This window comes from Larus michahellis, chromosome Z (assembly GCF_964199755.1).
Source record: "Larus michahellis chromosome Z, bLarMic1.1, whole genome shotgun sequence".
Lineage (NCBI taxonomy): Eukaryota > Metazoa > Chordata > Aves > Charadriiformes > Laridae > Larus > Larus michahellis.
Window position 1 is genome coordinate 52,792,280 of NC_133930.1, and position 19,532 is coordinate 52,811,811.

Below are 19,532 nucleotides of genomic sequence, written 5' to 3' on the forward strand. Positions count from 1 at the left end.
ACCTCATACCATTGGTCTCAGCCCATTGGTCCAGCCTGTCCAGATCCCTCTGCAGAGCCAACCTACCCTCAAGCAGATCAACACGCCCGCCCAGCTTAGTGTCATCTGCGAACTTACTGAGGGTGCATTCAATCCCTTCATCCAGATCATTGATAAAGATATTAAAGAGAACCGGCCCCAGCACTGAGCCCTGGGGGACACCACTTGTGACCGGACACCAACTGGATTTAACTCCATTTACCACCACTCTCTGGGCACGGCCATCCAGCCAGTTTTTTACCCAGAGAAGAGTACACCTGTCCAGGCCATGAGCAGCCAGTTTCTCCAGGAGAATGCTGTGGGAAACAGTGTCAAAAGCTTTGCAAAAATCCAAGTAGATAACATCCACAGCTTTTCCCCCATCCACTAAGTGGGTCGCCTTATCATAGAAGGATATTAGGTTTGATAGGCATGACCTGACCTTCACAAACCCATCCTGACTGGGCCTGATCACCCTGTTCTCCTGCATGTGCCGTGTAATGGCACTGAGGAGGATCTGTTCCATGACCTTCCCAGGCACCAAGGTCAAACTGACTGGCCTGTAGTTCCCCAGATCCTCCTCCAGGCCCTTCTTGTGGATGGGTGTCACATTTGCTAACCTCCAGTCAGCTGGGACCTCCCGGGTTGTCCAGGACTACTCATAAATGATGCAAAGTGGCCTGGCGAGCACTTCCGCCAGCTCTTTCAATACCCTTGGGTGGATCCCATCCGGCCCCATAGATTTGTGCACCTCCAGGTGCTGAAGCAAGTCCCTCACCGTTTCCCTTTGGATTACGGGGGCTTCATTCTGCTCCCCATCCCTGTCTTCTAGCTCAGGGGTCTGGGTACTCAGGGAACAACTGGTCCTACTGGTGAAGACTGTGGCAAAGACTTCATTAAGTACCTCAGCCTTTTCCTCATCCTTGGTTACTAAATGATGATAGCCTCCCAATATGTGTATTTTGTAGGGGCACAGGAGCCAGCTGCTGTTGCAGCAGTTAATATGTTCACAGGGCCTGTGGTGAGTTTCATGCATGCAAAAAGTGAAGTTCCACAAGCTACTGAGGGCAAAACGTGTGTTCAAATCCCAGCTAATAGAGAAGAACAACTTTTTTTTCCCAAAGCTTTTTAAAACAACTCTATTAACTTACACAAGCTGTTAGTAAAAATGAAATGGCCCATGTAGGTTTAAAACATAGTCTAAATACTATGAGTTTTAAAAACAATCATAAAATCATTTAGGTTGGAAAAGACCTTTAAGGTCATCAAGTCCAACCATTAACTTAACACTGCTGAGTCCACCACTAAACCGTGTCCCTAAGAGCCACATTCTTACTGGAGAACTCACAGTGTCTGTTGCAGATGTTCTCTAATTCTTGACAACAGGTAAAATGGTGATGTGACTGGTGGTGGGTTGAAGCAGAGGTTCTAAACCCTGCTTAACACTGCAGAAGTTGAGCAAGCAGTGTTTTGTGCTCTAGCTGAACTGACACACGGTAGGATGAAAAAGATAACTGCGTTAACCAATGGGACCAAGCCAGCAAATTTTTTTGGGCAAACCCAATTATACTGGCAAAAGATTTGTATTGCTGATGTTTATTCTGTCAGCTAAAGTTCCTCTGAAGAGCTTTTGCCAGTAAAAGCTGTCTGTCTTTGCAGTATGATTCTGCCGGCAAATCTTTATACATAGACATGTCCTTTGATGCAGCCCTGTGTCCAACTGGATAATCTTTGTTTGTTTTGTCTTGGAAAAAGTACATCAGTTAGGCTTGGAAATGGTCCATCTTTCCATAAAATCTGTAACTTTTTTGCCATGTGTGGCACAGGGCTCTTAATTTATTGCACATATTTGCTTATTTTAGTAGCTCCTTTCTAGATTTATTTGGAGTTAGAATTTTAAGAGTATATTTTAAGGAAATGTCAAGCATTATGTATAAACTCCCAAGAGCTCTTAATCTGTCAGCTTACAAGTTAATATTATCAAACTTTTTTTCCTTCTGTTTCTTTTTTCCTACTGTTATGCAAAATTTATGTGTGGATCCCTCAGGGACGAGGCACAATGCTTGACAAGTGAAAGCTTTGGCTTTCATTAAAGACTAGCGTGGTCACAGTGGGAGCCTGGGACACCAGTGCTAATCAAGTAGGGTCCCAACACAGTGGAGCCCTGCTCGGGAGTGAAGCTCAAGGGAAAGCACCGCAAGGTTGTATAATAAAAATCGTGTTGATTAACATATCATACATATGCAATGTCCTGTTTTGCTCATTAGTGAACTCACTGATGTAATGCGAATACTGTTACGAATTCTGAGATTTGCAGCTGGTTGTCATTGTTAGCGCTGGTGCAAAAGTGCAGACGGGGGATGAAGCGAACTATCCTGGGTTACTGAAACATCAAAATAAGATGTGCTTGGGACTCTACGTACTTGGATGGAGGAGGCAAACTAGCCTGGTTTATCATGACAAAGTCTTCTTGCGCCCTATACCGCCCTTTTCATTTTTGTTAATATGCTTGTTTAGGGGAAGGGGTAAGGGGCTGTTGTTTTTTCTGCATTCTCCTTACTTTTTGCTGGTTTTAGAGGTAGTCTTCATCTTACTGTTCATGTACTACAGTATCTGTCAGTATCCTTATAATTTTTCTGTGTATCATCAGTGGAAGAGTTGTGTGATTCCTGTAAGGGTACGTGGAAGGAGAAGGCATAAGCTTGTATAAGTGTCTGGTCAGGGACCTTTTCAGTGCCAAGAGGGGATAGTAAGAAAAGGGGGAATAAATAGGAACATTCTGAGACAAACCTGACTGCAAAAAAGTAAGGGAGGCAGTAACAAGGACCAAACTCGGTCACTCACTAATTGATGAGGTTATGTGGAACATGAGAGTGTTTATTTCAGTGAGATTATTTGATCGAAGACATTGTCAAATAGGATCATAAGGAAAAGGGGGAAGCCATAAGCAAAATACACAGAGACACAAACCTGTCAGACAAACTTAATGGAGACAAAGGCAAGAAACAAACCTGGTCAGTCACACTAACTGATGGGCTATCAGGAAGCTGCACACAAACAAGGACTTCGTGACTGATAAGGGATGCAAACCTGAGGGTCCAGGATGTTGGAGAGGGTCAGTGGGACTATGCCAGCTGAGGAGGTGATGTGCAGGGGAAGGGAGTTGGGGAGGGGCAAAATGGCACCAGACAGAAAAGGGGAGAATCGTGTGTAAACTGTGGCCAGTTTTTACACTTGCCTTCCAAGCCCTGTGACTTAGCACTGCAGTCTGTCCTATTTTATGAGATCTTTTATTAACTACCTCGATGCATAATCTCATTCTGTATCCCATGTGTGTGAGTGCTGCAGGGAGTGAGAGAGACCAGCTTCAGTGGAGACTAGGCCAGCAACTGGAGTCTCTCTGGAGAGGTTGGCACCAGCAATGGAAGTAAGTGGGAGTCTTGATGTCAGGAGGTGGCAGGGCTGTAGTTCCCTGGATTATCTTGTTGATTTCCTGCAGATTCTATATCCATAGTGACAGCTACTAGGAGGTGATGGGTGTGAGTTGACTGGGTGCCAGCTACTGGAGTCAGACCAGGGAAGTGGGCAGCCTTGGCATATGTCAGTTACTGGAGGAAGAGGCATCTAAGTACCAGCTGCTGGGGCAAGTGAGTGTCTCTGCTGCCAGCACCTGGAGAAAGAAGGGTGTCTGTCCCCAAAGCCAGGTACCAGGGTGATTGTGGGTCTCAGGAGTGGGACAGCAGGTCACAGCCCGTGTGCCTGTTGCTGGCTGCTGGTGGGGAACAAGTGTCTGTATCTTCCCCAAACCGGCTTGGCAAGTAGTGGGGCCCTTCTTCAAGTTTGGTCCCCCTTGGGACCAGACTCGGGGGTCAGCAGAGTGAGTGCCCATGCTAGTATTTTGGGGAACCTGTAAGCATGGGGTGCCTGTGGGATGAGTGAGTGAGTCCTGTGTATCTGCAGTGAGCACCAAACTGGACCAGCCAGCGAGTCAGGGACTCATGGAGTGGGTAAGGGGGCCCAGGATTGGGGCAGAGGTGCTCGGTGGGCAAAGGGGTACTTGGGATGTCCACAAACATGCGTGTGCTTATGAACCTGGAGGGTGTCATGTATGTGCTACGCTAGTGAACTCCTCTCTGTGACAGACCACGAGGAGGAGGGGACTTGTCTGCCTGTCCTTGTGTTTCTGTGTGTCTTGTATGTGGGTACTGTTGAAGTCCATGCCTTGTCTATGGCAGCGTATGTGACCAGCTGCGTCAATGCCCTGTGTGTGCTATGCATCTGGGATACATGCTCAGTTTTACTACTGGTTGAACCTGAAAACTGGTTACTGCTGATGTATTTGCAAATGGGAAGACAGCAGATGTGACCCTCAGCCTAGAACAGACAGACCATCACCACCCCGCTCCCTGGGCACACTTGATTGGGCAGGAGGAATTCCTGGACCCGGAAGAGGTGACTGCTCCTCACGTAACATCCCTTAAGCTTCTTTTCCTTGCTGTTGAGAGAGGAGATTTTATTCTTTTGTTGCTTTGGCATCTGATGTTTATACTCACAGTTTCCAGTATGCAGGGGATCAAGAGCTCTGTCACCATGGTGAAAAATCATGAGATGTGTTAGCATAGTGATGACTTGTCAATACACTGGAACAGCAAGTAATATAAATAACTAGGCTTGTTACTAATTTTTAACTACAAGTACTTTTCTTCATTGTACTTCCTTATTTCTTACACAGTTAATACATATGTGGACCAAACATAGGAAGGAAATACCAGTTTTGGAGTGGGCAGAATAAACAAAATGCTCTTTGAAAGTGCATTTGAGGGGACTGATAATTTTGTTATTAATCAGACTGGTGGCTTACCTCTGGAAACAACATGATAGGCAGTGTTTCTGTAAAAGTTTTTTAACCAAAATTTGCTTGTAGATCTAGATAGCTGGCTTTTTTAAATAGTTGGCAGACCGCTGGCAAGGTGTGAGGAAAACAGATCTAAGAATTTCTCTCTGTAAAGGAATCTACTTTGCCTTTGGTTCATGGCAGCACATAGGGAAAAATGGTGTAATTAATGCTTCAGCTTTGTGGCCTATGTTTTCCTTCATTTGCTATCAGGTTAAACCTGACTTTTTCACACATAAGGTAGGTAAGTAAGAACAGTCTTCTAGTAAGTACCCCAGTCACACACACAGAAGCCAGTAGATAAAAAGCTATTTCCTTGTTCATAATAATAAGTATTAGTTATTTTATTATCAATGTAAAAATTGAAAAGTAGAGAATGTTTTGATACAGTTTTCTGCTTCTCTTGTGGGCTTCAGTTCAAAATGTAGGAAGACTTTGTAGATTTCTAAAGCAAAGCTTTGAAAACTACAGTTCTTGTTTAATACTGCGAAGGTGTAATACCACTGTGCTAGCATTGATTTTTTCAAAGATCCTTTTTTTATCAGGTGGTGCATTTCTATCTCAGATTGGTTTTATACATCTGTTCCTTTGCATCTTCTAAATAAATGGTTTTATTACAAAGCTTGCTTCCTCAAAAAAATTCCACCTTTATTATTCACAGCTTTCTAATGGAGAAACATCTACGGGCATCATTGTATGCTTACTCTTCTCAGGGATAATATAGGTAATTGATAAAAACAGTCCATTATGTCACTGTGTGTGTACCTACATAGCCTGTGCCGTGTTTCAAGGCTTGAGGTAGTGAAAGCTGAAAGTTTGAGGTAGTCGATTACTGTGGTGATTGTGGCTGTGAAAATATATGAGCAGGTAATTACTGTTACACTTTATTGCATTGGTTACAGGATATTACTGAGCTAACAGTCTACAAAAACCTTCTGTGTGAACTGCTTCTGAGTGATATTTTAGGTAAGACTTTGAGAACAGAGTATTACATGTTTACTGAAATGCAGATACAGGATATTCGTTGTGTTTACTTTATCTCTACATTTTATCATTGCTTTTTAAAAAGAGTTAAAAACAATCAGCGTGTTTTGGTTTTTGGTAGCTTAAAAGATTCTTGGAAATCCTAGACAAATACAGAAAATCCTCATCGTCTGTGAGCTAAATTTCATGCAGAGGACTTTAACAAGACGATTAATGTGCAATAATTCTGTGGAAGTACACTGCTGATCTTGCAGTGGAAATAAAACATGTTGGAAGCAAGACTCCAGTATTCTTTGCAGCTTGATTTGTGCCCCCACTTCTCTGATACACAGACTACAGTAAAGACCAGAGCTCTGTCTCTAATACCCGTCCTGCATTAGTTTATAATTGTATGTTCACTTTTGTCATTGGTCAGTAAGCATGTCTCTATTACAGTACGTAAAGGTTGAGTTCTGTGTACCTTTTCTTCAGTGGGAATAACCACTTCTCTCTTCCCCCTTGTTCTGGGTTGAGCAACCCAGGACTAATTTCTCTTCTAATGCTGGGGAAAACTGCACTTTTTAGAAGACTGTAGTGTCTGAATTCGTGAAAGTATTTACTTTATAGCCGGCTAGACTATGTGGGATTCAAGGTCTCGGTGTTTTCCAGCCTTGCCAGGTGCAGGGATGAGGAGGAGCAAGGCGTGGGCATTTGACCCAGCCTAGCCAACAGGATTATTTCATACCATGGATGTCACATTCGATATAAATTAGAAAGTTTGCTGTGTAGTTTCTCTCTCCCTTGATGGTGGCAGTCCGGAGGAACTTCTTGCCCCAGATGCCGGAGCCTTGAGCCCTTCCCTTCCTTCTGAAGCCGCAGCACTCGCAGTGTCCGACATTTGCTCTCCACTGCTGGGAGCGCACAGCTTCCTGCTAACAGAATTGGCTGAGTATAATTCTTGTATATCTTATATTAGTATCGGGATTAATACTGTTTTCATTAGTATCTTTCTTAATTATTTACTCTTATCCTATTAAGTCTATTTATATTTCAACCCTCATGTTCCCTTGCTTTCCCTGATCCCCCTTTCCGGCTGGGTAGGGGTCATCAGGTGATAGAATGATCATCTAAATGACAATAAATTGTTATGGGTTTTCTCAACGATAACACACCTTTATTAGACATGAACGTGGTATCAGGTATCAGGTTATCATGTAAAAGAAAATACCAGAATAGATTTATTATTTTTTTTAGACGCTGGCCGATTTTCACTGGAGCTAGCTGATGGGCTTATAAAGTTTTGCAAGGGACAGACAGGTGAAGAGATGTCATCTTTCATATTTCTTCGTTGTTGAAGGTAATGACAGAGTAGGTGAATGGTTAGACATTGCAAAAAAAAACATTACTCAGGAAATGCTGTGGCGCAGAGACACCTAGTGACAAAGAATCTCAACTACACTGCTCTCAGAAGAGCAACAGGTTAGTTAAATACAGCTCTGCGCTGAACTGGCTTGTCTACCTTGTAATGCTACACCTGAGTTAAACTTCTGCCTGTGCTGCTTGCTGGAGGTGAGATGGAAGAAGACAGTAATGCTTAGAAGACCATCTGGGCCTCGATGACTCTATCCAGTCACATATGTGACTTTCTTTTTCATGGTTCTAGGATCATGGGGCGCAGCTCTTCCAGAACATACTAGACCTGAGGTGTATAATGTACTGAAATGAGCTTAGTCCTGGACACAACTGACTGTTCAGCCCAAGAACTTACTAGTACTGTAGGTATGATCAGAGTAGTAGAAATGTTGGGATGTGAATCAGATCATTGTTGTTGGAGCGTATAGATCCTTTGCAGGTAGGGTATGCAAAATGCTCAGTTTACTAGCCCATTAGATGCCTATAGTTAAATTTGAAAATGCTTATAAACTTTCACATTTACCAGTTCGTATCATGGGAAGAATCATTGCCTTCTCAGTATGCATTCATGAAGAGGAAACATGCAGCTGCAGATTTCCAGTCAGCCTGGTAGGGTTATATAGGGTATACCCATCAGATTGTGCTTATTGTGTAAAACCTTCTAATGAAAATGCTACACTTGAAAATAATCTTAAAGTATTAGTTTACTTTTATAATACAGGTCTTCATGGGCTGCGGGTTGGATGTAGCTTATTCCCTAAATTTGAGACTGAGGGTGTGGAATAGTTTCTTGTACTTCCCAGGACCATTAAGTGGGAATATGCAGAGGGTTGGAGAGGAGAGTGATTTTCAGATATTGGTAGCAACTCTTTTGGTAATAATTCCCTTCTGTAGTGGTTGATCATCTATGTGTGTGTGCAACCTTTATAATTTGTCTGGAAAAGGAGAATGGAGAAGAAAAACCTCAAAGGATGTTGTCTTGGTGAAAATATCTGGTTTTTCCCAAATGAAGTGGAACAGCATTTAGATAAAACACAAAAAATTATTACAAGAAACATATAGAAGTATAACAAACAATTTTTTTTTAGTATGTTTTCTTTAAAGGATATTTTACAAATAGGCGTATTCTTTAATCACCTTATTACCATAACACTGAGAGCTTATAGAGTACAGAAATGAGAATGAGTAGTGCTTTTACCTTATTAATAATAATAAGGTAGTGCTTTTACCGTATTATTTAAAAGCTAGATACAATGTTCTTGATAGCTGCCAGACATTCTATTCTTGCTGCCTGCTTGGCAGGAGAAAAATACACAGCATAATGGTTGTAAAAAGCAGTAGTCCCAGAGAATGCTTTAAATATTAGCAATATGCAACTTGCACTCAAGGCATTTCTCAGGTATATTTCCCAGTTTTTTACTGTTGAGCTCCTGAGGACAGGCAGCCTTCTGTAAGAGTCATCCTTTACTTGGACATCTACTGTCATGAACCCTCAGGTGCATACCTGTCTTTTGATCTATTTTTCTCTATAAAATCCAAGTGGAGTTGGTTAAGGAGTTCAAAAGAGATTGAGCAACAAGCAGATACATGCATCATCAGCTTGTTTCCCTAAGGAAATGTCCTGGTTTGAGGTAAAACAGAACCAATTTTCTGATTTGTAATTTTACTTTTTAGCTGGGCCTCTTCTAACTGACTGAAGTCTGAAATTAACAGCATATTGTTCAGAAACTGTTCCCTCTCAGAGTGATAAGACCTGATTATACCAAGGAACGGTATGCACAGAGGCTCTTGCTTAGACTTATTGCTATAACAACCAAGGTCAGCTAACTTCGCTGTTTGCCCCGTTAGAGGGTGGGAAGGGGAGAAGCGTAGAGGGGTCCCACCTGCAGGGAGGAGCAGACGGGACAGGTGACCCAAAACTGACCAGCAGGGTATTCCATCCCAGTGCATCACGCACAGTATAAAAGCTGAGGGATCAAAGGGGCAAGGTGGCTGTGGCTCGTTTTTTCTTCAAGGGCCGATGTCTGAGGAGGACCCTGTCTGTTCATCTGCCTTTGATCCCAATCTTAGCATTCCTGACTCTAGTTCCAGAATTCAGCTCCTGTCCATCACTGACTCCAGTCTGGGACTTTCCCTGTGTCTGCTGGCGATGCAGTCATCATCCTGGGAGCTGGATAGTGTTTTGTATATATTGTATACTTTTTTCTTTAATTTTTATTATTCTATTATTATTTACTATTTTCTTAGTTATTATTATTTTCATTAAAGTAGTTTAGTTCTTTTTCTAAACTCCTAAATCTCCTTATATCTTCCTTTCCTCGCTGAGGAGAGAGGGGGGGGAGGGCCATCTGTCATTCTGATTGGCCAATCTGGCCAAAACCATGACAGGAAATTATCAGATGTAGAATTAAAAATAGACACCCCCATTTGTTTTATATTTATGTGTTTGGTGGATTTTTGGTGCTTTTTGTTGTTGGTCGTTTTGAGATGTTGGTGACTGCTTGAGATAAGGTATAGTAGGGTAAAACTGCAATTTGTGTCAAAGTATTTCACTGAAAAGGGGTGAAATTTAGTTAAAAAGGCCATAAGTCAAAAGAGAGGAAAAATACCTTTTTTTTCTCTTAGACAGCTGGACAAAATTTTAGGTGTTAAAAAACAGTGTGCTTGTGCTGGAAAAAACACTGGAGGACAAGCTATATGTCAGTGGTAAGCTACCAAGAAGCAACGGATAGTGTTCAGAAAATGAAAAGGCCCCTATAAAGTGAAGAACCAGAAGAGGTCCATAGTCTAGCCTACAAGTAAATCTGAAATAAGATCTCTAACAAATCTGTGGGTTACCAGGCTCTGAGAGGGGCAGTTTAGGAATTGCCCTTGAAGCAAGGGCAAGCAAGCAAAAGCTCTTGAAGACAAGTTCAGTTTTCTGTGCGTCAGCCATCTGCAATTAAATGTGAATTTGGGGTCATTTCACTTAATTGAAATAACGCTGTGGTGGACTGAAAAGGAAGTGGTGGAGCAAGTGGACAAGCTGGAGAGCAGCAAAACACGAGGATTTGGCTTGCACCACAAGTGTTCTGTCAGAGAAGTCTGTGTGATGTTTGGACTGAAGGATTGATCCAGTGTAGTAGTTCATACATTGCTTTTAGGTTTTGTGTGTTCAGCTGTATTTTTCTACATTTAAAGTTGTTATGCTTGTTAACAGCAGGATGTGTTACAATTTTGACAGAATGGTGGGATGAAGGGGAGGGACATTTATTGCATTTGCTGCTGGATTCAGAGACATCCATGGGAACTTTTGAGGAGAATAACATCTCTATTTAATGGTTCAGTAGCATGGACACACAGTGAAAAGGAGAGGTAGTCACTTGTGTTTGGAACCAACTGGGAGAACATTATTTGGAGGTAAATGGCCTTCATATTACTAGCACTGAAAATTTCAGACACTATTTAGTCCCTGCAGAATTTTAGTGAAGCACACAGACTTAACCAGAGATGGGTGATTAGGTTTTTTTTTACAGTTTATGTGTAAGTACTTTTCAATGACCATCATTATACTAATAAGTAGAAGCACCTCTGTGCTGAGCTAGCAGAATTAAAATAGGCTGCAGTACAGAGCAAATGTCTGATTAGCTATGTAAGTACAGACTTGAGAGGAAAGGGTCGCAATACAGAGCACAAGCTATGTATGACATCTGCTAACTGACATGTACTGGATTCCATTGTTGTGAAGACTGTGCTTATACATGTTTTTATGCTTCTGTAGCCTATAAATGCCAGCACAGGAGGGAAGTATTTCCTTCATGTTGTTCTCTTTTCTGGTATACTTTGATTTTACATGGGTGTTAGAATTTTTATCCTTTAATGTTGCTAAAATTTAGTAATCTTAATAGGGAGCCATCACAAATTGTGTTATAAAGATAATAAAGAGGCAACAGCTTGCAGATGTTTAATTTCATGGTGTTTTAGTGCAGTCTTCAATAAGTCACCCCTAATGCTACCTGCAGTACTGAAGTATGGATTGTAATTCACTCATCTGGAGGTCAGTTTTGGTTTTGTCTTGTTTTTTGCACTGGCATAGAGTGAAGACAGTCCTAGTCCCAAGCGGCAACGCCTTTCCCATTCAGTCTTTGACTATACAGCAGCATCACCAGCCCCATCACCACCAATGCGACCATGGGAGATGACATCAAACAGGCAGCCTTCTTTGGCTCGGACCAACCAACACCACTTCTCAGGGGAACGATGCAACACACCTGCACGGAACAGGAGGAGGTAAGCAAGCTATGTAGACTGGGAAATAATTTCTTACTCTTCATGATTTCAGCTCAAGGGAGATGTATTTCAGGCAGCACTGACTAGATCATACATGGTAAATGTGTTAACGTTTTCTTTTAGCTTTAAGTTATTACAGTTGTAACTGAAAAGTTACTGGAAGTAACTCAGGTTGATGCATCATCCCATCATTTGTGTGAATAGTCAACTTGGGGAAAGGAGAGTTCATTAACATTTTAAATTATGGGGCTGATTCTTTTTCATTCTGCACTGGAGCAGTAAGCATTTAGAAGAATGTGAGGAAAAATCTTTCTCTTCGGGGTACTTTTAAAGACATTAAGAGTTATTGATTTAGTACTATAATTTTCACTGCAGTCACAATTATTTTCGTACATAAAAACAATCTAAAGATTAGGGGTACTGACTGGGGACAGTGAAGAAGTTAACATAGTTTCAAATGGTTGCTGAGGTGAGTGATTCACAGGTAATAGGAGTCAGATTTTCATGTTGGTTTTAGCTTGTGGCTCATTAACCTCTCAAAGCAGAGATTTTGGAAGAAGTTAAAATGGTCATGGAAGAGTAGAGATTTGTATGGCCAGGTTGGAGATTTGAATGGCCAGGTTGAACTGGTGCCTAGGTGGGTGATAGTATAGGAAAGCATAAAACCACAGACTACTTTACTATTCTAGTTAAACTAATTATCCAAAACAGAAGCTTTCGTTGCCTCACATCTCCCTCCAGTCATCTAATGCAAGTTAAAACACAATGTCTGTCTGTTTGCTTCTGAGAAATTAGTGTTGTACTTGATTTGTACTAAAATTGAAGTGTCTGTGTTTTTTCATGAATGTAAAATACTAGATTTAAGAAATATATAACTGGTTTTCTTCTAATCCCACAAATCTAATTTTTCAGCCAGTATCAGTCAGGTAGTTGTGAGGCAAGAGACTTTAAAACGTGCTAGTTTGTATCTTTACTTCAAGTCTGTGAATCTGAAAGCTGGCATTAAAAATACACAGCTGTCAAAACAGCTTGTCAAACTTAAGAAAGAGCTTGAATTGTGAACTTGCAGGATATTGAGATGACAGAAGACTAGGCCTTTTGTACAGTTTGGTACAGGGATGCTCTACAGGGGCATTTAGTCCACAAAATGGTTTTTACCTTGAAATGGTTTGAACTGAGATGCCTAGAATGTCCTGCATTTGGCCATTTTTGTTTGGTGTCCAGCCAGCCTACACAGATTTCTTTGCAGTCTTCATTAACATCTTCTCCAGAGTAAGTAGCGTGCTTAACAAGCTGAATCTAGACAGTTTGGATATACTGTGGGATGAAGGAGAAGAGTGGAAAGTGTAGGAGACGAACATGCATGGAACAAGTGTCTGACACTTAAATGCAGTCAGGTGTTACCAAGGTAGCAGCTTGCGGCTTGCAAGTAAACTGTGCTGCAAATGGAGAGACACCTCGGTGCAGATCCATCTTCACAGTCTGACAAGAGTTGTTAGGTTGGTTGCAGCATTGTGGACACAAAGCATTACTCTTTCTAGGGCCAGCTCACCTGCTCTTGGGTAATAATACCTGCTTTTGCTCTAATCAGAGACATTTAAATGTGTCAGCGCTTTGTTTCCATGCACTTGTCAGGGCATTTGTTAGCTTGGGTGCGCTGTTGCATTTGAGCTGCCTCTAGGTCCGTTCCAGAATAGTACTACACCCAGTCTCCTCTCCTAGGACAGGATCATTAGGGAGAACAACACATACATGTTTTATTTTACAGGAGTCTTTTTGAGTCTTAGAATGCTTTGGAGCTACGTCAGAACTAATAACCACTGTCACGTATGAAAGCTTGATTCCTTAAGATCATTGTGAGTGCATCTGTTATTAATGCTTTAGATGAGGTTATGCATGTGCTTTTGAAGCAAATTTCCTGTTTTCCCTGCATTGTTTTATTTCTTCGCATCTCAGAGGGGTCTCAGAGTTAATGAAGTTTTCAGATGAAGGTAAGATGAAACGTGCATTCCAGGTCCAAATGGTCATTCAGCTCAAGGGAACAGATTAGGGCAAGTGCAAACAAAACCTCTGAAGTCTGGGTAGTGTAGACATCATTCTTACCCAACATCAATAGCACTAACTGTTTTGTACTACCAGTTCACTCCTGTTGGTGAGCACAGGCTGTGCTGGTGTTTTGTTGGCCATTTTTTCCATTATCTAAGTTACTATTTAGACCTTATCTCTTTTTATCAGGGATTTTGTACAAGGCCTAGGACAACAGTGCCCTAGTTCGTTGTATTTTTTTCAGATTCATTGTAAGCAAATAAATACTACTTTTAGAAAGGTAGCCTTCTGGTATGAATTTGCAGAAAGATGTTATTTTTGTCCAGCTACTTTGAGTACAGATAAATTGTGAATGTAAAAGCATAATGCATGCCTATATGAAACACAAAGCCATTGCAATTTGTCTTTACCAGTCATTGTGAAGTGAGGAGAACTGTACCATTGCTGTGCCTCACCTTTCAATCTGTGCTTCCTTTCCTCCTTGTCTGGAATGTAATTCTGAACCATAACAGGATTTTAGAATGTGTTACTGCAAAGAAATCACCCTTGTTAGAAGGTACTTTGATCTTCAAATACTAACTCTGCAGTTATAGATACCTTTCAATGGCTCTTCCTACCTGAGGGTAGGAATTCCTGCCATTTTTTCACCACTTTGTTGTCTCTTTGTTTTAACTTTGTATTTACCATGTTAATACTGTGCATGTAGAACCAGAGGAGTTGGTGGATATTTTTTTAAAAGACTTTGAGCACAAGTTTGTTACTGATGTTAAATAATAGTTTAGACCCATGTCTTGACAATTCTTCTGAAGACAATTCCAGTAATTCAGGAAGCATGTAGAGCTGTGTATCCGGGTGCTCTGAATTTTGATGTATGAAAAGTATAGTTTCTTTATAACTCTGCATAGGAAAAAATCCAGTTTTGATTTTTCAAGAGAATGATACTCCATGCATTTTAAAAAACACTCCAGAAGTTTTGCTGGCTCTGTTTTCTCATAGTTCTTAGTTCATAGAAAAGTAAAGACAGACCTTCTAACAAAGACAGGGGTAAGAGCAGTTTTATGAGAAGCTACCTTGTTTAAGTGCTGGTGGCAGGCAGAGAATTTCTGTTCTTCTTCCAAAGCGTTGGAGCAGTCTTTTGTAACTTTCTTTTGTTCCTGCTGCTTTTCCAAATGAAATTCCTTGCATAGACATTTTATGTTAAAGCATTTAGAGCATTTCTGTTACATAGCAGGAAATAGCAACTTAAAAGCAATCTTAGTACTCAAAAAATAGAGTGTCTTTTGCGTTAATATCTCTGTGGTTAGAAATCATATATACAAGTTTTATCTAATGAGAATGTGACAGATATATCATACTAGTAATAAGTAGATGCAGATGTAACAAAAACTCTGGGAAAGGAGACTGGAATTAAGACAAATACATTAGTATGACTGCAAATTTAGGTTGACAGTGCTTAGAAGAAAACACGGCTTGTATGTTCTGACATAGTAATTTGTAAAGATAAAGAAGACTATGTATTTTTTTGTTTGGTTGGGTTTGTTTTTTTTGTTATTAAGAATGCTGTGTTACAATCTGGCATTATGCCTTCTGTCTGACCTGTTGTGAATTAGCATTTGTTTCAGTTCTAAGAAAGGCAATAATGGCATAACATTCCTGAGAAGTAGGGCAGAAAAGCAGTGGCTTGAGATGTTGTGTCATATACTCACAGTAGAATCTGAATAGCTGGTAATATGCTCCTGCTTCCCCAGAGTATGTCAGTTTTCACGCGGCACAAAAGTTGGACTCAACTTGAGGAATGTCTAGATTTGCCAACAGGTTTCAGATTTATTTGATATTTATTAGGTAATAGCAATGGGAATAGAGTGAAGAATCTTAAGTTGTTTTCACACACTGTTGGAGAGAACGTGTTCTAATGGTCACTGACCCTTCTTATCTCTTCTCTGCAGTTTGGTTCCTTCAGCCTGTTCTGTAAGTGGGGAAACCCATTTTGTCCCATGTAGCTTGAATTTGCTGTTGCCTCTGGGACCTGTAATTTATGTGTTGTGGAAATTGAAAGACATGTATTGAAAGTACTGGAGGATGGTTTTGTTTTTTCAGTTCTTTCTCCTTCCAAATAAGTGAGAAGTGACTTAATCAAAACCTCTAATAGTGAGTTTGTTACTTATGTGTGCGTTATTTTCTTGAGTGTTGAGCCTGAACCGCTGATCTGATTTACAGAAGTCTTGGCTCAAGGTAGTAGCAGCTCTGCTCAGAACATGCACACAATTATATAAGAATACAAAATCAAATCCTATGCCTGTAGATCAGTTGCTCAAAAAAAGTGGATGCTCTGGTCAAAATCAATCTACACAACAGTTCTCCACTCTGAAAAAGGAAGATTGCCACAATCACAATTTCCTGTGATCTTCTGGAGAGAATTCTATGAGGTACTTGGTTATGTAGTGAACATGTGAGAGCTGAGAAATTCATTTGTTTCTTCAGAGGAGTCTACTGCTTTGTCTGCCGTCACTAAGTGAGCAACATTCTGTGGCCTGGTTGGAGCAAGGACCCTGGGGAAATCTGCAATCATGCAATGGAGGATTTTTACCTAGAATAAACGCACAGAAATCTCTTGAAGTTTGCTATCTTGACATTTGAGCACTTGTCTTGCAATCCAAGTGCCATTTTTTTTTACAGGTTAATATTTACATAATTTTTCTTCTAGTTTCCTTGACAGCATTAAGCTATGCTCTGTTAAGCACTTTTGTACTGAAAAAAGTGTCAACTCTAAGGCTTCTAGCAGTTTTGTCAGTAGGAAGTTTTATTCCAATCTAATAAAGCTGTTCTAGTAAAGTTTTCCAATGTAAAAATTTTCTTGATACTCGAGTTATTAAGAAGGATTTGTGTCATTTATGTAATCTCTAATTTTTTTAATATATTTCCAGTCCTCCTGTTCGACGTCACAGAGCAAGGAGAGATCGTTTGTCTAGGCATAATTCCATTAGCCAGGATGAAAACTATCACCATCTCTCCTATGGACAGCAGCAAGCAATAGAAGAGCCCCGAGCCTTTCACCCACCGAATGTATCTCCTCGTATGTTGCACCCAGCTGCTCATCCACCACAGCAGAACGCAGTGATGGTTGACATTCATGATCAGGTAAGAGTTTTAGAGTACAAGCAGAAGGATGTTGAAGAAGTGGGGATTCTGTTGGCAGTGAAAAACCAAAAAGTCCAGACTTTAGATTTTTAAGAAGATTTTTATTTAATAATTTGTCAATGCATGTATTGGCATAGTTCTGTAGGCCTCTGGCTCAAACCTTTGAAATGCTTCTGAAGTTAATTTAATGGGATAAAGATGTGATATGATAATCAAGAATGTATTCTGTTTCACGTGAAATACCTCTCCTTAGCTTAGAAGTCTTTAAATAGTTAAAATACATTATTTAGAAGTAGAATTCACAATGCCTGTAATTAGTTGCCTACATGACAGCACAACTCATGATAGTATTGTTGCATAACCAAATTAGCCATCCAAGCCTAATCAACTGCTCCTTAAATGACACAAAAAAATGAGATATGTGGTCAGTCCTGAAAGTAAATAACTCCCCTCTGCAACAGCAATTGGTATAGAATTCATTAATTGAGGACCTGTAAAAGAAGTTGTCCTATTCACATAACCTTAGCTGCTGTTATTCATTCTCACCTTCCTAATGAGCTGTTTTCACTTGTTCCATTTTAAGCAAGCAGGTTCCATCTTAGGAGATCATGAAGGAAGAGGAAGATTCATTGAAATAATTACTTTTTATTAATCTGTGCTCCCTGACATGGGAGCAGTTTTATCAGAGCATCAGAGATTTCTTGTTTATTGTTTTTAAAAACAAAATTTGTAAGTCCAGAATACCTTTGACTCTTAGTTGGATGATTAAATTCTAGGGAATATTGCTAGCTAGAAAACTGGGTTAAGTGGGCCTGTTTCCTAGTATATATGTAGATACTTAGGGTCTGCTACCTCATAGTTATGTTTACTTTTCCTTTTCAGCTTGCAGGTTAGCTGTTCTGTTACATTTAGGTTATGAGACTTAGCTTGAGTGTTGATCTGAGAGTGAATCAAGAGACTGGTCTCTTTCGAAGAAAGAAAATTGATACAATTTTCTTGTTCTTTAAAGATACAAGTCCGAATTATTATTAAATCAGTCCTTTCATAGTTGAGAAGATTCTTTAGCTACTCGTAGATTAGCTTTTATGTGGGAGTTATTGCCTTCTTACTTTGTAAGGAATAAACTTAGTATGTGGAGGGGCAGGCTTAATAGAGTCTGAGAGGCTTCTGAATGACTCTAAGGTGCCTTTGAAGTTTTAACGTGTTAAGCTGAGAGATCCCTCTTGGCCTTTCCAAAAAAACACTGATCAATAAGTAATATTCCATTGAGAAGAATATTTTAACGAACAGGAATTAAAAGCATGTGCCTCCTTTTACACCTTAATTGTGAATATGTTTTTTTTCTGACATGTAGGTAAGAGCTTGTTATCTTACTCATTGTGCTGTACAACACTGTTAAGAGTTCACAGTAAGTTATTAATATATTTTTTTTTCCTTTTGCTACAGATCCATCAGGGCACAGTTCCTGTCTCATACACAGTGACAACGGTGGCTCCGCATGGGATACCACTCTGCACAGGCCAGCACATCCCAGCCTGCAGCACGCCGCAGGTCCCAGGGTGCTCAGTGGTTTTCAGTGGGCAGCATCTTCCAGTTTGCAGTGTGCCTCCCCCAGTAAGTGAGTCTCTGTAATTACACCAGCGTCAGTCTTAGACACCGGAACTTGGAGCTTCAGTGTCTCTGTGGCTTTAGTTGTGTTGGAAATAGGCATTATTTTCTCCCTATGGTTAATTGCAGTAGCATAGCAATGTAGGCCTTAGAGCTGGTAAGCATATAGCACTTACCTAATAGAGTATTACTGTTTATAGTTTAGAGTCCTGGTGGTTTTTAATTAAAACTAAATGCTAGTTTATTAACTCACTTCTTATCAGCAGTTATTTTGCGTATTTTCAGATAGTAAGAGGAAGGTTTCTAATGCTTTTATTAGGCAGCTCACCTAGGAAAAAAAATCTTAGTAGAGACTTTGTTAAGAGATTGGTTATATACAAAAAGGTCTGATATTCCAAAGTCAGATTTCTTCAGAGAAGTAATAAGATCCTGAAAGATTACTAAAAGCTGAGAAGACTCTTCTGTCTCAAAATGCTTTCATAAGATGAATCAAAATATCTTTTAATAATGATGTCTCTCTATCATTTTCTGGGATTAAAATAAAATGCCTTGACTGGCTAATTTGCTGGCTTTAAATTTGAAAGAATTTGAACTGGTTTCTCAGAAATTATTTATGAGCTCAGAGATACCACTTTCCAGGTCATAACATTCTGATGCTACCATTCTGTTCAAATTTAATCATTAGGTTCTAACAGGCACCAGAGCTGAAGAAATGTACCCTGAGAAATTTCAGCAGTACAAATGAAGGTTGCAGAACCTGCTGGAAGAGTCACACCTTTTTTTCTTCCCGTTTTTCTAGTATAAATCTGTAATATCATACATAAATACTACTTATAGTGTCCAGTAATTGTTTATAATATTGGTATAAACGTTGGTCTCTGCCAGCTGTGCATTTGCCAGCAGTGTGTAACAACTTTCCCTGTTGCACGTGCTGTGACCTGAGGGCCTGAACAAGCCTATGACACTGAAACAAACTGCTTGATGTGACCACCTATTTCTTTAAGTGGCTCATTGAAGAGTGAGGGTAATTTGCATTCATCTTGTCCAGGTGCCATTTATCCCCGTGAGAGACAACAAGGCCTGCAGCGTACAGCTGGCCATTGTGGAATATTTCCCCTTACCTTTCAGATTGGTGAAAATCTGTTACTTGAGTCAGTGTGTATACCTGAGGCAGGATGAGAGA

The 19,532-nt window shown here is 40.4% G+C and overlaps 1 protein-coding gene across 8 annotated transcripts in view; it reads left to right on the plus strand.

The window, feature by feature from the left end:
* LOC141735770 (E3 ubiquitin-protein ligase RNF38) overlaps positions 1-19,532 on the plus strand; it is a 117,719-nt gene that overhangs the window by 74,170 nt on the left and 24,017 nt on the right. For 6 of the 8 annotated variants that reach the window (XM_074568904.1, XM_074568905.1, XM_074568906.1 and 3 more), the window contains 3 exons: positions 11,364-11,557; positions 16,528-16,741; positions 18,188-18,355. In XM_074568904.1, coding sequence (XP_074425005.1) covers positions 11,364-11,557; positions 16,528-16,741; positions 18,188-18,355 — 576 coding nt within the window. Of the gene's footprint in view, positions 1-8,602; positions 10,688-11,329; positions 11,558-16,527; positions 16,742-18,187; positions 18,356-19,532 lie in introns of those variants that run through there. The other 2 variants (XM_074568908.1, XM_074568909.1) reach the window with 2 other exon arrangements.